This window comes from Vulpes vulpes, chromosome 4 (assembly GCF_048418805.1).
Source record: "Vulpes vulpes isolate BD-2025 chromosome 4, VulVul3, whole genome shotgun sequence".
Lineage (NCBI taxonomy): Eukaryota > Metazoa > Chordata > Mammalia > Carnivora > Canidae > Vulpes > Vulpes vulpes.
Window position 1 is genome coordinate 95,779,158 of NC_132783.1, and position 16,265 is coordinate 95,795,422.

At 44.3% G+C, this 16,265-nt stretch overlaps 1 protein-coding gene across 4 annotated transcripts; it reads left to right on the forward strand.

The window, feature by feature from the left end:
• Positions 1–1,823: 1,823 nt before the first annotated feature.
• Positions 1,824–16,254, forward strand: KIAA1191 (KIAA1191 ortholog). 4 transcript variants are annotated; one of them, XM_072756551.1, is made up of 10 exons: positions 1,967–2,367; positions 3,421–3,528; positions 3,784–3,868; positions 4,586–4,722; positions 6,271–6,449; positions 9,301–9,427; positions 12,216–12,340; positions 14,247–14,353; positions 14,545–14,687; positions 14,796–16,254. In XM_072756551.1, the coding sequence occupies exons 5-10, from the start codon at positions 6,300–6,302 to the stop codon at positions 15,002–15,004; spliced, it is 861 nt and encodes a 286-aa protein (XP_072612652.1). In that variant the 5' UTR covers positions 1,967–2,367; positions 3,421–3,528; positions 3,784–3,868; positions 4,586–4,722; positions 6,271–6,299; the 3' UTR covers positions 15,005–16,254. The 4 variants fall into 4 exon arrangements, with proteins under 4 accessions (XP_025862533.1, XP_025862542.1, XP_072612652.1 ...); XM_026006748.2 differs by lacking the exon at positions 4,586–4,722 and having other exon boundaries at positions 1,824–2,367; XM_026006757.2 differs by lacking the exons at positions 3,784–3,868; positions 4,586–4,722 and having other exon boundaries at positions 1,824–2,367.
• The last annotated feature ends 11 nt before the right edge of the window (positions 16,255–16,265 follow it).

The following is a 16,265-nucleotide window of genomic DNA, read 5'->3' on the forward strand; positions in this document are numbered from 1 at the left end:
TTTTTTTATTTATGATAGTCACAGAGAGAGAGAGAGAGAGAGAGAGAGGCAGAGACATAGGCAGAGGGAGAAGCAGGCTCCATGCACCGGGAGCCTGATGTGGGATTCAATCCCGGGTCTCCAGGATCGCGCCCTGGGCCAAAGACAAGCGCCAAACCGCTGCGCCACCCAGGGATCCCTAATTCTAATTTTTGAGGCTCCAAATTTGTTAAAGTATGAGATGTCCAAGGAAATGCAAAAAGGCAATTCAGAGGCAAAAGGATTTAGAAAATTAGTTTCATACTAAGTGTATGTTGTAAACATATGTAAGAAGGCAACGGGATTCCCTGGTCAGTTACATACAGGGACCCTTGACTGTTGTCTGCCCCCAGACACTTAACCATACAGTCAGACCTCAAGGACCAACTTCCCAATGATGCTGCCACCCCTGGGGAAAAAAGTGGCTGTGCATAGAAATGGAAGCAGGCTTGCCTATGAACCAAAACCAGCATCAGAAGAAAGCACAAAAGGGGATAAAGGGGAACCTTTATTGCTGTAAGAAATCCATCCCAAGAGCTGCAAAAGATGGCCTGAGCTCAAACAGCTCAAAACATAGTTGTGACTGAATCCTCACCTGTGCAACCAAACCCTTTCAAAAAGTGTACTTGCAAAGAAGGCTTCTAAGGGACACCAGGCTTTAAAATAATCTGCTCCTCAATAAAAAATACAACACACACTTAAAGGGGGAAAACCCTATAAGATTGTGAAGGTTAAAAGTTTAATCTGTTTGTTTGTTTGTTTGTTTTTTTGTGGGAAACAGCCATTTTCTTACATGATGATGATCAACATAATGCATAGGTTCAGAAATTTGTATTGTTAAAGTCAGGGATAAAGTTGTTTTACTTAGGAAATACTTTAGTTTTACTTGGTGATGAAAACAAGCTGATGCTTATTATTTATGTAATAGCACTAAGTCCTGTTTCTTCCCCCTTTACTGAACTGTGCCATGAAGTCTATCCTCTTGATGGAGGAGGGTAAGGTGTCAGCTTTGCTTCTGCAAAATGTAAAAAATTATATAGCAATGTTTTAAAAGTTCCAAATTAACACATTCAATTTTTTTTAAAAGATTTTATTTATTTATTTGAGAGCAAGTGAGCAAGCAAGCAAGTGATGGGGGTGGAACAGAGGGAGAGGGACAAGCAGACTCTGCCCTCACTGTGGAGCAGATAGGAGGCTCCATCACACAACCCTGAGATCATGACTTTATCCCAAAATCAGACTCGGCTGCTTAACGGACTGAGCCACCCAGATGCTGCCAAAGTAACACTTTTAACACACACAAAAATCACACTGCAATGTAATTGTGCTATTCATTCATAAGCTAACTATAGAATCCACAAAAGGCTTGAATTGGTGGCTCACTCAAGCACCATGGTAACAGCACTCAAAGTTTAAAGTTGTAGGAGCGAAGCCTCTCAGGCTAGTAGGCCTGGCAAAGAGCAAATGCAGAACCTTGCCCTGCCCTGCCCTGCCCTGCAGATCCACTTCAGTCCTCAGAGCCCTCGAGATGAGCCTTGATGTCAAGCTTTGGACTTCGGGTAGAAATGGGAGTAGATTTTTTTTCATCTTATTTTATTTCCTCAACTTTGTTGCTTCACCATATTTATTAAAAAAAAAAAAAAAAAAAAAGGAAAAGAAAAAAAAGAGAAGTTTTCCTTCAGGGTATGACATTTGACCTGGCACCTCTCCAAGTGTCACGTTCCTTGGTGTAAAATGGAAATATTAGGACCACCTTACCGTGCAGAGAGTAGGGGCTCCTCGGTTGTGCTGTTCGTATGAACCCTGCCGGGCGTAGCTGTTTCTGGAGGAGGGTGCCGGTTCCCTTCACCTAAGTCAAGTGATTTCCCATCTCTCTGGGTCCCAACTTCCCCTCCGCCAAATGGCTTTGCGGACGTCACTTTTCAATGCTATCTCCATCGGACTCCTCCACAGACCAATGCACGGGCTGTGGTGAAGGGTGGCTTTTCCTCAGGGAGATGGCTGGTTCTGCGGACAGAACTGTGTCCTCCGACTCACGCTGCCAGGGAAGTCGTGGGGCCTTTCCCACCGTGGACTACAGGTCCCAGCAAGTCCTAAACGCCTCTCGGGCCAAATCTCGCGTGATGTGACGAGACCTCGGAAGGCTTTACGGAAAGGCCGCCGGCCCGTTCGGCAGCCGGAGTTTCCCGGTCAGTGCTCGAGGCCTTCGGCGTCGCCACGGGCACAGCGCCGCTCACACCATGGCTTGGGTTCCGACTGCGCCACAGCGTCTCGTGAGACGTGGGTCCTCAGAGCCTCTTTAGTGCCGCAGCTTCGGCTGTAGGCAGCCCCGCGGCAGCGGAAGAACAGGTAACTAGAGGGCCCGGGCCTGGCCCTGTTTGGGGACGCGTCCTCCTTGCATCCGAAGGGGCGCACCTCCGGCTCCTCCACCTCCACCGAGGCGCTGACTCAGGGCCTCTCGGTCCCTCTCCCTTCACCCCTACACAGGCGCAGAGCTCGGTCCGACCGCCCCTTTCCTCTCCTGCCCTGTCTTCTGTGAGGGTCTCCCAGTGGGACTTCTCTCTGATGGCCCCGCTGCGTCCCCCGCACCCGCCTCGGCTTCCTCAGACCGGCCTAGCCCGGGACCCGCACTCCTCGCTCTCACCCCCACGCCTCCGCCTTGCCTGCCCTCGGAGAACCTTTGGCTTGTCCCAGGCCCCGGCCTTAATCTCCTTTTCCTTAGTCCCACGGGTTGGGAGGGGGGTTGGGTCAGACCTGGCCTTTCAGATCCTGGTGGCTTTGTTCTGTATCCCGTGAAGGAGTTGCGTGAGCTTTGCGGGGGAGTGGAACGCGTTAAGGGAAGTGGAAGGGGATGAATGTGGGTCGGAAAGCTTCCTGGGCCCGGAGAATGGCTGAACTTTGGTTTCTTTGATGGTCTTTAATGAAGAACAAACTCGTCCTCTGAACTTAGGTAGAGGGGCAGTGTAGCAAGTTCAGAGTAACTGGGCTTTTTCAGGGCTTTGTTTTAATTCCCCTGAAAATGGAGGTGAAACTACCTGCCTTGCAGATGGGCCACTTATCTGTGACCTTAGGCAAATCACATACACACATCTCCTGATTTTTAGTTTTGTTCTTTTAAAATTGTAGGGGATAAATAATGCCTGCTTTGCAGACTTGCTGCAAGGGTTAAAACACAAGATAAACGTTGTATAAAACCCTTATGAATATTAGTGTTAGCAACGGAGAATGAGTGTACCTATTATGGTAAATAGCCCTTTGCTGTTGGTTAAGTAAGTCCTAATTTACTTAAAATGATGTGGGTAATCACTCTTGCAAGGTTGTTGTGAGGAATACATGATCGTAGGCGAAGGTGTTTGACAGACTCTGAAGGCTGTACCAATGCTGGTTGTTTGTTATTCTTAGAACCTCTGAAATGGATGGACTCTCCTCAAGCAGCTTTACTAATTTGCAGCCGCTGGACAATGTTCCTCATTAATACCTGTCTGTCAGCATAATCATCATTTCACTCTGGTAAGGTGACCTTTTCACTACGTATAGTGTCTGTCATACCACATGTGTTAAGATCATCCATGGATGAGACTTTTGACTTTATCCTTAAAAAAAATTTTTTTTAATCTCCTTTGTCGTGTTTGTCACCTATTGGCTCTTTTATGTGTGCTCCAACCTTGTAAACAAGCTATAAAACTGTGTGCCTGTCAGAAGAACAGCTTTAGAGCTATTCTTTGGTGTTCACTGTAAGAACATGCCCTTTGTTATTTTTATTAGGTGGCAGGGACTCAGCTCCGAATTCTATATAGAAAACATCTGGATCCCAGTCTTTCAATGGCTTCGAGACAACCAGAAGTGCCTGGTAAACTTAATTCTTTTTGATAAAGTCTTGTTCTGCCCTTAATGTTTTAAGCTAGATAGAAACCACTTTTTTTTCCTCAACCATATACTAATAGTTACTTTCTGTCACCAGGCAAGTATTTAAACTTGGTATCATTTAAATTTAAATATTATTAGCCACCCAGCCAGCATATGAACCCAGACCCTAACTTGAAAGAGAACAGTCATTTCATACCTAAGGGTGTGCCAAATTTGTCACTTTCCTGTAGATACCAAATAAGAATTCAGAATAAGTTGTGTAGTTCTTGTAATATGCACCAAAACGATGATACTTATTCTCCTTTTTGGAGATGATAGGGAGTGGGCAGAATGGAGGTCTGGGCAAAAACGACACCAGCCTGATTTGAAGGCATATTAAACCTGGGCAGTTAGGAGAATGCTCACAGCAATGTTTAATGAGTCCTGGGCCTGTGTAGGGCAATACTTTCTGGGTTACTGAAATCACTTATCTCTTTAGTGGGAAGGGCCAGTGAGTTTTAATCAAATCTGAATCACTCAAATTTTGATTCTCAGTAAAGAGATAGTGCCTCTCTCAAGGTCGCTGTTGAAGATTAAACATAACGTGAAAATGTGAGTTAAAAATTAGTGATGAATATATATTTGCTGCTCAATTTTTTTGTCTCTATCTGTAGGAGTATATTTCCTACTAAATTTTAGCTGACTTTATTATTATTTTTAGGAAGGCTGTTGGGATGGCTGCTGGGAGGAGTCTTTAAGATGTTTTGAAATTGCTCCCAAATTAAGTGGATTAATAGAGGAGTTTCCCCCATGTCTCCTGATGTGGATCCATCTCTGGATGTCTCTTACATCATCAGTGTGCGTTTTAGTTTGTCTTTGATTGTTGTTGTGATTACCATAAACTCCCTGTAACCATCTGGGCCATAGGGTTGCACTCATAAGGGTAAAGCTTTGTAGCATGGGGAGCACGGAGTGTTGCATGGAGAGTGTGAGCACTGGCTTAGATCTGTTCTGCAGTCTCCACCTTGCTAACTGGGTGTCACTTAAGACCTATACCTAAGTTTCCTGAGCTGGAAAATGGGAAGAATATCTGCTTAATGAGGATTAGGTAAGATGAGGGATGTAGTTGCCCAGCAAGGAAGGGTATTTGGTAATCATTATTTGCTTATGTGTTTGTTTTAATTGGGAGAATACACATACCATAAAATTCCTATTTAAAGTGAACAATGTCGTGGTGTTTAGTATATTCACATGGTTGTATGACTGTCACCACCATCTATTTCCAGAATATTGCATCACCCTGAAAAGAAAAACTTGTACCCATTAGCAATGACTCCTCATCTGTTCCATCCCAGTCCCTGGCAACCACTAATTCTTTATTTATATGGATTTGTTAGTAATTATTATTAATAGTAATAAAAATGACAACTGCTTGTTCTCCTTTGCTGTTTAAATGAAGTGTTTTTGCCTGATTGGGACTTAATGCCATTGAAGTTTATGTCTTAGAGAGTGATGGTATAATTTTAAGAAGGAAAATGTCATGTTGAAGGCAGGATCTGGACATTGGTTCTGCTGTGAAAGGATTAGGCAGACAAACAAAATGAACTTTGCTCTCTGGTCTGGCAGAACTGAGAGTGCCCTTGAAATAGGGTGCCTGCGTCACCGTGGGACATCCTGCCAGTCAGTTCCAGTGAACAGAAATGGCAGCATCAGCTGGCAGTGTCTTATGAGAGTGATTGTCCCTCACAGTTTCTGTGATGGAAATTGGCTCTGCTGTCTAAGTCATACAGCGTACTTAAAACTAGAGGTGACACTGGATAGCAAATTGTTTTATTAAATATTTCTTGTAACATCACTCTTGTTTTTTTTTGGTAGAGCAGGAAGGGATGTCAGAAGATCTGCAGTTGAGCCCCAGCTGGCTACTTTGTGTATGAGCTTTGGCAAATCACTTTACCACTAGGCCTTAGTTTTCCTTATCTATAAACTGGGAGCAAGAACTTCCTATCTTCAGTCCTGCATGAATTGAGAGCCTTGGCATTGCTGTGCGGTGGCTTCTGTGGCATAAAGAATGTAAGCTTTGAAATCATAGGTTAGGATTTTGATTCCAAACTGTACTTTGAAGTTGTATGACCTTGCTTAGGTAAATTTAAGTTGAACTTTGTTTTTTCTACTCCATAAAAGTGGATTAGGGCTTCTGAATGGGTAAAGTGGAGAATTCAAAGTGTCAGGCAATAAAGAAAGGACTTTAGTCCTGTTACCTTTCCTTGAATGGATTAGCTATCCAGAAGAACCTATTGCTCTGTCACAGAAGAAGAGTGTTTCAGAGCTTTCCTGCCTAGAATTGAATTTAGAGATACTAGCATGTTCAGTTGCCAAACCCATCCTGACAGGTATCTCTCTTCTTAGCTCTTGAGCCTAGTGGGCCTCTAGGCAAGATGTCCCTGCCTATTGGGATGTACCGCCGGGCCTTCAGCTATGATGATGCCCTCGAGGACCCTACACCCATGACTCCTCCTCCATCGGACATGGGCAGCATCCCCTGGAAGCCAGTGATTCCAGAACGCAAGTATCAGCACCTTGCCAAGGTATCTGATTCTACTGACTGCTTCTGGCAAGCCCAACCTCTTCGTTTTTCTTCCTCTGCTCCAGAAGCCTTCCATGGCTCCTGACACCCATAGAATTGGGCAATTACCAATCCCTGTGTGTTTTTAGTGCCTCAGCTGGAGTTGGTGGGCCTTTTTATTCTTGTGAATTCAAACTAGAATGGCCATGTCTTTTCCTACCTGAGACTCTTCTGTGTCATCCCCCCTGTCCCATGATCCAACCATGCAAATTATTTAAGATTTCTTCAGTGGGAATCTTATGCCTCCAAGTCTTTGTGTCACATTGCTCATTGCCTGGGATGTTTACAGTCCCCATCCTGTTCTCCCTCCCCTGTTTCCATTCCCACTGCCTGATAAATGGTATCCTTTAAGTCTTAGCTCAGACATCTCTTCTGTGAGGATTTCCCTCCTGTCCCAGTACCTCTCCCTTTGAGCTCTCCCCTGTACCACGGACCCCTGTCATAATCCCTACATTATTTTATCACCTCCCATTAGCTTTTTGAGGTCAGGGGCCATGTCTAATTTTGTACCCTCATCTGCAGTATCTAGCAGAGGACCTGGCATAAAGTAGGTTCCAAAAAAATGTTCATTGAATGATTAAGGGAAACATTGGCTCTTTTATGAACACATGCTGTGCTTTTCCTCATGCTGTTCCTCCTGCCTCAGATGGCTCTTCCATTGCCATCCTCCATAAAAGATGCCTCCTTCCTAAGGTCCCCACACACACACACACCCGTTCCTCATTGCACCTTGATCTGCTCTCCAGCCCTTTTGTGCAGTTTGATTCTCACATGCTTGTAGCAGACATGTGTCCTGACTGCAGGGCCTGCGTCTCTCTCACTTCTGACTCCAGTCACCAAGAATGCAAGAAAGTTGGCACTGTTTGTAGCCCAAATCAGCTAGGCTTGCCAAGTTCTGGTGAGGCCATTTAATCTGCAGCTAGTTTCACTGAACTTTAAACCGGTGACAGCTCAGGGCATGGCAGAAAGTGCACAGTAAGCAGCTGCTTAAGCTGACTTAGATGTGAATCCCTTAAGGGTCTGTGTACTAGCAATGACTTTGAGGACACAGCTTTACGCCTCAGTTACAGTATCTCCCACCTGAGAGATGAAAATACTTTAGATCATGGAGGTGTTAAGTGGGGATAACAAAAGAGGATTAAAAGGCTTGACACATTGGGTGTCAGTAGTGTGACTCCTGGCTCCTTGATTAACTTTCACTTGGTAGAGCTATATTTAATCCTTCCTTTCTAGTGAACCCCCTTGGCCTTCCCCACAAAGCTCTCAAAATAGGGAGCTTCTTTCTATGAAAGCATCCCCTACAGCTCTGGGGGGAATTCCTTGGGTCAGTTATCTATGGAAATCTGACCTAGTCATTTGTTAAAGAGAAAATATTTAGTGTAGAAAGTACAGGCAGTGCTAGGGGAAAAAGGCTCAGCAGCCTGACTGCGAGGCCGGAGCAGCTGACTCCGGGGACAAGGGCAGAAAACAAGCATGGCTTCTTCTTCTTCTTTTTTTTTTTTTTTTTTTTTTTAAGATTTTATTTATTGCTTTAAATAAATAGAGCCTTTGGGAGTGTACACAAATGAGGGGAGGGGCAGAGGAAGAGCATCTTTCAAACAGACTCCTTGCTGATGGCCCAACTTGGGCTTTGATCACATGCCCTTGAATCATATGACCTGAGCCTGAACTAAGAGTCGGATGCTTAAATGACTCAGCCACCAGGTGCCCCCAGCATGGCTTCTGGTAGTGCTTTGAAGGGGCACACCCTTTTCATCCTAAAGGCTGCTGCTTACTCGTAACACTGGGCAAGGGGTGGGCTTTGTTTTCTGGCAAGCCCCAGCTGGAATGGTTGACAGCTTGGAACAACTGCCGTCTCATAGGAAGGCTTGGCTTGACTCCTTACACGCATTCTCTCATGTGTCCCGATTCTCTGGGTCCAGACCGTCAACTGCGCTCCAAGTAAGGAAGCAGAGGCCCCTCTTGAGTCGGGTTATAGCTAAAAGATGCAGATCTTATTTTGTAACAAGGATGCAGCCTTTCAGTACTTTCTTCTGCTCTCCTTCTGTTGGACCATCTTTCTCCTCAGTTTCTTTGGAGAAGCAGAGAACAGAATAAACACAGTTTTCTTCTCCCCGCTCCACCGAAGCATAGTTTCTGGTGTTTAGATTACAGAAGGCGTTATGTCTCAGCCCTCTCATGTGAAAGATGAGGAGCTACTTAGATTTTTTTTTTTTTTGGTTTGTCTTGAAAGACTATTACTTGAACTTTTAGAGCAGCAGGCATCAAAGTATGGTCTTGGGTACTAGCAACATTAGCATCATCTGGGACTTTATTAGAAACATGAATTCTTGAGCACACTCTACCCCTACCCTTCATCAGCTCTGGGGTGGGCCCAACAATCTGTTTAACAAGTCCTCCCATGGGATTCTGATGCTCAGCAAAGTTTGAGAACTACTTAGCAAATGCAGTGATTAAGCAAAAGCCGGCATAATGCCTGATACCTGGTTGGGCTTAGTAATAAGAGTTTCTTCTACTTTCTTAAGGACACAGTAGCATAGGATAATGGACAGACAGAGGCTGGGCAGGTAGTAGACCTCACAGCTTCAAATTCTTGCTTTCCCACTTGTACAAATTCATATTGTGCATATAACGTCTTTGTATGTTGTCACTATGGATAATAGCTATGTCACTGGGCGGAGACAGCCAGCCCCCTCCTTCGGATCGTTACGTATCAAATGAAAGATATTTTAGCAACTTCTTCCCCCAAAGAGTAAATTTTGGCATGTGACCCCTCTGCCCTGCTCAAGCGCCTCCTTACCTCTTTTGAACAGGCGGAGGAAGGAGAGACCAGTGTCTCCTCCCCTGCCATGACCATGTCATCGGCCACTGACAGTGTGGACAAGGCCCCTGTGGTGAAGGCTAAAGCTACCCATGTCATCATGAATTCTCTGATCACAAGTAAGCACTTTTCCTCCTCAGAATAGAATGAAGTAAGGGTGGGAAAAGTTTGGGCTTCCTGTAAGCTAGCTGTGGGGGATTCTGCAAACTCCTGTGCCTTAGCAGGCCATGTCCTGACTGTGCTGGCACTTGTCAGCTTGGTTGATGATGCACTGGTGTTGAAGATCCACTTACTTGGAAGATTTGCCAAATATTAAGTATCTCAGTTGATTTAGGTACACTCCTGTTGCTTTGTTGATACAATCTTATTTTCCCACATCATCAGTGTGGCATTGAACAGGTGACTTAACTCTCAAGACAGTTTCCATCTCCATGAAATGAGAAATCTGGCTGGCAGGCTGAGGGGAGGTTTAGGTGGCCCCAGTGCTTGGTGGCTTGGAGCTGCTGCTGTGACTGTCTCAGGCTCTCCTGGAGAAGGTGACACATACACCAAGGCATCTCCCACCTGCCCTGCACTACTACTACTTTTTTTTTTAATTGTAATGCTCAAAGTTGTTTCTTCTCCTGGACCTGAGGCAAGTTTGGTGCCTCAAGCATTTTTAGCCTTTTTTTTTTTTTTTTTTAAAGATTTTATTTACTTATTTATTCATGAGAGACACACAGAGAAAGAGAGAGAGAGAGGCAGAGACACAAGCAGAGGGAGAAGCAGGCTCCATGCAGGTAGCCTGACGTGGGACTTGATCCCGGGTCTCCAGGATTGTGCCCTGGGCTGAAGGTGGTGCTAAACTGCTGAGCCACCCAGGCTGCCCCATTTTTAGCCTTAAGAGTGTGTGGTATGTGGCTCTAATGAGACCAGAAATGAGAGCTTGCTTTTTTTATTTTTTAACTTTTAAAACCTTGTAACAAGTTAACTAAACTTGTTGGTTCTGGAGGGCCCTTCTAGATGCTGTGGGAAGTTAACATCTATTAGAGGCACAGCTCTGCTTGTCAGCGGTAGCTCTGCAGAGCACATAGAAGTTTTCCTTGGTTGGCTCAGTTTTGAAGTCGGGAGCTCTTGTTTATTGGCTCCAGGAGGGCATCAGCTTGTCTTGGGCAATTCCTGGAGAATTCACCTAAAAACCACAAGTCCAAACTCTTACTTGGACTCTTTTTATTCATACATAAAGGCATTGTTTGAATCAGCAGCTGCTAGCTTGGGAATGTATTTTGCCAGCTTGGGAATGTATCGTGGCAGTGTTAGAGAGCTTAGTCATTGTTCACAGTCATAGCACAGTATTAACTTCTTCATTGAAAATACTGTTCATCAGCAGTACAGAATGCTGTAATAGCCCAGTGTGCTACTGTCACTCAGGTACTTGTCTGGTCACTTCCACTTTGATGTATATCTTTATATAATCACAGGTGTAGTAGACATGCCATTCTGTTTTTCTCAACTAATACTACCATGAACTTGGATGTTGCTCTAGTCTTAAAGAACCAATCACTGCATTTAAAATCCAGGTATTCGTGTACTATAATTCATTAAATTCTTTCCTGCTTTTTAAATTTTCAGGTGGCTACCTAGTAATACTGGAAAACATCTTTACGTGCTTTTTTTTTTTTTTTTTGAGATTTATTTATTTATTCATGAGAAACACACCAAGAAAGAGGCAGAGACCTAGGCAGAGGGAGAAGCAGGCTCCATGCAGGGGGCCTGATGTGGGGACTCGATCCTGGATCCCAGGATCACGCCCTGAGCCAAAGGCAGATGCTCAACTGCTGAGCCACCCAGACGCGTCCCTACATGTTTTTTTCTTTGCTTCTGTTTCTTTTTCTTTCTTTCTCTCTCTCTCTCTCTTTATTTATTTATTTTTTGCTTCTGTTTCTAATGACAATGAAATAGTTCCTCAGAAGGGGATGACTAAGTCATGACGACATCTGGTGTCCAGGCTTTTGGTCCATAGCTGCCGCATTCCTGCATGAAGGGGTGCATTATGTAGTGTGGGTGCAGATTAAGCAAACATATAGCTGTCAGTCAGTCCACAGCATGACTGACTTACTGATGTCCGGTCATACTGCCCTAACCTTGAGTTAGGCCTGTCTGTCATGCTAGGTGTGGTGATGGCAGATCTTATACACGAGAAACGTGGGATTGGTAGACCTTGTCTAGTTCACTGCATGTGCTTTGTGGTTTGGATCTAATTGGTACCTCGGTGCCATCCAGCCTAGATGTGACCCATTTCTCTCTGGCAGAAGTCTTTGTGGAGAATGAGTGTGGTGAATCGGGCTGAGGAAACTTTACACGTGGAGAACTTGCACTGTTTCTGAATGTCAGCTGCCTTCTCCATGTTGTATTTTTTTTTTTAATTTTAATTTTAATTTTTTATTTATTCTTAGATTTTATTTACTTATGATAGACATAGATAGGCAGAGACAGGCAGAGGGAGAGACAGGCTCCATGCCGGGAACCCGATGTGGGACTCGATCCCAGGGCTCTAGAATCCTGCCCTGGGCCAAAGACAGGCGCTAAACTCCTGAGCCACCCAGGGATCCCCCTCCATGTTGTATTTCTAAATACAAAGAAAATGTCAGGGTACAAACAAAAGGAAGGGAAGGAGTGTTTCCCTGGAGGATATTTGTTGCTTTAGGAGTAACCTGTTCTGAGCTTGGTGTGAGGGAAGCTTCCTAGTTAGAGAACTTTTATACAAGGTTCAGCATTATTGCTGTGATGCTTGTCTGGGGGATCCCTCTTCCTCAGATAGTCAGTGTGGTCTTTTGCTTCTGTAGAGAACCATGAATGTCTGTGTTGAACTCCCTGTTTGTGGTAGGAGAGGGGAATGGGCATGACTATCATCTCCTCTGTTCCCAGAACAGACCCAGGAGAGCATTCAGCGTTTTGAGCAGCAGGCAGGGCTGAGAGATGCTGGCTACACACCACACAAGGGCCTTACCACTGAGGAGACCAAGTACCTTCGAGTGGCAGAAGCGCTCCACGTAAGCTTGTTTCTTAGGAACTTTAAAAAAGCCCTCCTCATTCATAACTTAAGACATGCTGTGGCTTAGAAGTTACTGGCTCATTTAGGTGAGGATTGTGGAGAGCAACGGAAAGATTTAGGTGAGCAGTTCAGAACTGGTTTAGTCCCACCATGGTGGCGCTTTCTTGAAAGCTCCAGAGCTCTTAGCCTGGTGGTTTCTGCGTATTCATCCACAAAGTTGGGGGTATCTGCCTTATGTCCTTATGGTTAGGAGGAGCGGCTGAGACCCTGAGCTTACACATGTGATGTTTGTGAGCACATTACAAACAATGAAGTGGGTACTTTGTGTACCAGAGTGATCATCTTTGAGGGAGAGAGGAGAATCGGGCAGTCTTAACAAGTAATACTTTAGTGGGGAAGGAATATCACGTTCTATGTTTAATTTTAACAATATTAAAATCAAATGTAGAATTGACATGTTTTTGCCTTTCCATTTCCAAAATTGGGATGAGTGAAGAATAATTTTTGATAAAGCTTTTTAAAAGATTTTATTTATTTATTCATGAGAGACTCAGAGAGAGGCAGAGACATAGGCAGAGGGAGAAGCAGGCTCCATGCTGATGCGGGAGCCTGATGGGGAACTCAGTCCTGGGACTCCAGGATCATACCCTGGGCTGAAGGCAGGCGCTTAACCACTGAGCCACCCAGGGATCCCCAATTTTTGATAAGGTTAATGATGACTCAACAGTTGTATGAATGACATAGTTTCAAGGGATTTTCTGTAGGAATGGCAATTGGTACTTAATAGTGCCCTATGACCTACGAGACACTTGGTTTACTTAATCTTTATGTTAATCCTTGGAGGGCAGCCCAGGTGGTATATAGTATATAGAAGGATGTATCATAATACAGATCTGGTGGCTTGTGGGCAAGGATATAAGCCATTGTGGACTGTTTGCTTTTACAATGAGCATCCCAGATGATTCTTTGCATCCTAAGTTTAAAAAAGCACTGCTGTAGGGGATTGGGTTGGGGTTGGTGGCCAGTTTAAGCTCTCAGACAAGACATATACTTCCAGAGAGAGGCACTGTCTTTGATAACTTCCAGGATGGGTGTGAGTTGAATTCTGCAAGTGAGCAGTACTCTGTATAATGGTAGAGTTGACTTTGGGCCATTTTCTGCATCTCAGCCACATAAGTAGAACATGAGGATGGCTGAAGTCCCAGCTTACATAAATTGATATGTTGAGTATTTGAGAACATGCACATTTGTTTGAAATGTAGCTTGGGCTTACTAGACATGGAGCACACAGACAGTGGAAGGGCCTTGATCTAGAAGAACTGAGAAGGAGATTTGTCTCTCCTCTCCTAGACAGCTAGTCTGTATGTTAGAGGTGTATTTACAGTGCCCAGGGAACCCAGAGTGACTGGCTATGGGAGGAAAAGGGCGGAAAGGGGACAGGCTCAACAGAGAAAGCATTTAGCTGGAGAGGAATAGCAATGCCTGAGTCTTAGCCTTGAGACACCAGGAAGCGCTAGGCTTGTATCTGGCAGGAGAAGCAGCTTGAGAGTTGGAGGCCCTACCTGAAAGGCCAGGAAGGCCAACAGCTTGAGTTCTGGTTCTTCCACTTATGGCTGGCTGGGCAAGTGTGGAATAGACATCTCCGAAAGTAAAAACTAATGTGATATTTAGTACAGAGCTATTTGAGATATGTGGTAGAAGGAACAGATTTTCTTAAAGATAGAATTTTGTCTAATATGGCAAAATCAAAGGAATATCTGTTCTGTAATCCAAAATTATGCTACCTACTAATGGTTATCCTTTTGCCTGAAGTTAAAGTGGGAACCAAGTTTTTACACCCTACCTAGCTGTTTGATATTAGCTCTCATTTTTGAAAAGTTTCTCTTCTTAACCCATCTGAACAGAAACTAAAGCTACAGAGTGGAGAGATAACAAGAGAAGAGAAGCAGCCAGCTTCAGCCCAGTCTACCCCAAGCAGCAGCCCCCACTCCTCCCCTAAGCAGAAGTCCAGGTGAGCCCTTCCTGTGAGCCTCTCGAGCTGCAGTGTGCTTCTAGGAAAGCGAGGGCTGCATACAAAATTGGAATTTAAGCCTGTGGTTTCAGGGAGCAGGGGAAGTTGACAGTTCCTAGTCTCTTGGCATGAGATGCTTCTAGAGGTGTAGGAAGGGGATATAAGGGTACACTTTGTTCTTTCTCTTTCAGAGGCTGGTTTGCTTCTGGTTCTTCCACAGCCTTACCTGGCCCAAATCCTAGCACCATGGATTCTGCAAGTGGAGACAAGGACAGAAACTTGGCGGATAAATGGAGCCTCTTTGGACCAAGATCTCTTCAGAAGTCTGATTCAGGTTAAGCCAACCCCTTCAAGAAAAACCCATGTGGATGGCATTTTACCATGTATACTGGGGGCTGCCTACTAATTTTGAAATAATTTGCTTTTTGGTTTGCTTCTGTAGGAGGTTTTGCCACCCAGAGTTACAGAGGAGCCCAGAAGCCTTCTCCAATGGAATTGATCCGTGTCCAGGCCACCCGAATGGCTGAAGATCCGGCAACCTTCAAGCCGCCCAAGATGGACATTCCAGTGATGGAAGGGAAGAAACCACCACCACGGACCCATAATCTCAAACCTCGTGACTTAAATGTGCTCACACCCACTGGCTTCTAGAGCTCTTTGTATTCCAGGGACTCTGGATAGAGGGTATCTTGTACCCAACTCCCCTTTTACCGTGGCTTTGACATAGGAAAGTTATTTTTGTTTTTAAAACCTCTTAAACTGAGGCTGGAGCTAGAGATATGATTGGCTTTTGAGAAATGTTAATGCAAAGCTTGTCCTTGTTAGAAGTTGTGTGGTTTAAAGTTAAATAATCCCAGCAGTGATGTATGGGGGATCTCATACCCATTTTTGTATCATTTAACCTTAGACAAGAACTTTGATCATTGCTTACTAGGTAAACAATGTGTTGTTCCAGAACTGAGGCTTCTTGATTTCTTTACCACTGTAAACATGTGCATGGACAAATCATGGAACACAGGTGTTCCCAAACTAGTTGAGACTTTGGCCCTCTTGATTGTACACTTCTCTGTGCTCCAGCCTTGTCAGTTGGGGGACCTCACATCTATTTGAGATCTGGGTACAGTTAACAGCCAGACTTGGCAGGGACCCCCCCTTCTGTGCTGAACCAGGGCTGTCCTTGTGTTTTGGTAGGCCTTACAGATCACTTCATCCTGTAGCCACTTCTTACCAGAGCACCTCTTTGGCTAGCACTGTTGGAGGGATGCTTCTCTTTTATGTGTCACAGAACAAACACTAGTCTTGCATATCCTTTTTTGCACTTTTAAAATTAGATTAATTTAACTCCAGTTTGGTTGAAAACTTCCTAAGGGAGAAAATTCAGTGTACTGGTTTCCTATAGATAAGTGGATGTCAAACTTTAAAGTACAGAAAAGGTGGTACCTACATTTAGATGATAGTCTTGAGGTTCATGTGAAACTAGTGTCACCCTATTTTGATTTTTTTGTTTGTTTTCTATTTGGATTTTCTTGTCCAGGCCAAGCATAAAACCTTTTTTTCTGGGAGGTGGAAGAATTTAAAATTCTTCTATATGAAATCATTGTCCCCTGGAAAGAGCTGCATACTTTTATAAATATATGTTACTAAGGAAAGGAACTAAGGAAGCCACTTTTTAATTTCTTCTCTCACCATGTATATGGTCAGTTACTGTCTTAAACACTGGCTTAAATTCCCACTGTTTTTTTGTTCTGGATAATATCGTGTCTACATGGGAGCCGAGCTGACCTTTCATTGGGAAGCCCTGGAGTCTAAAATGATCAGAATAATTAATTTATTTGTGTCTTCTGTTATGCTTGTATCTCTTATTTGTTTTGACAATAAACTTCTTAAACTGCTTTCTCAAATGTGGATAGCT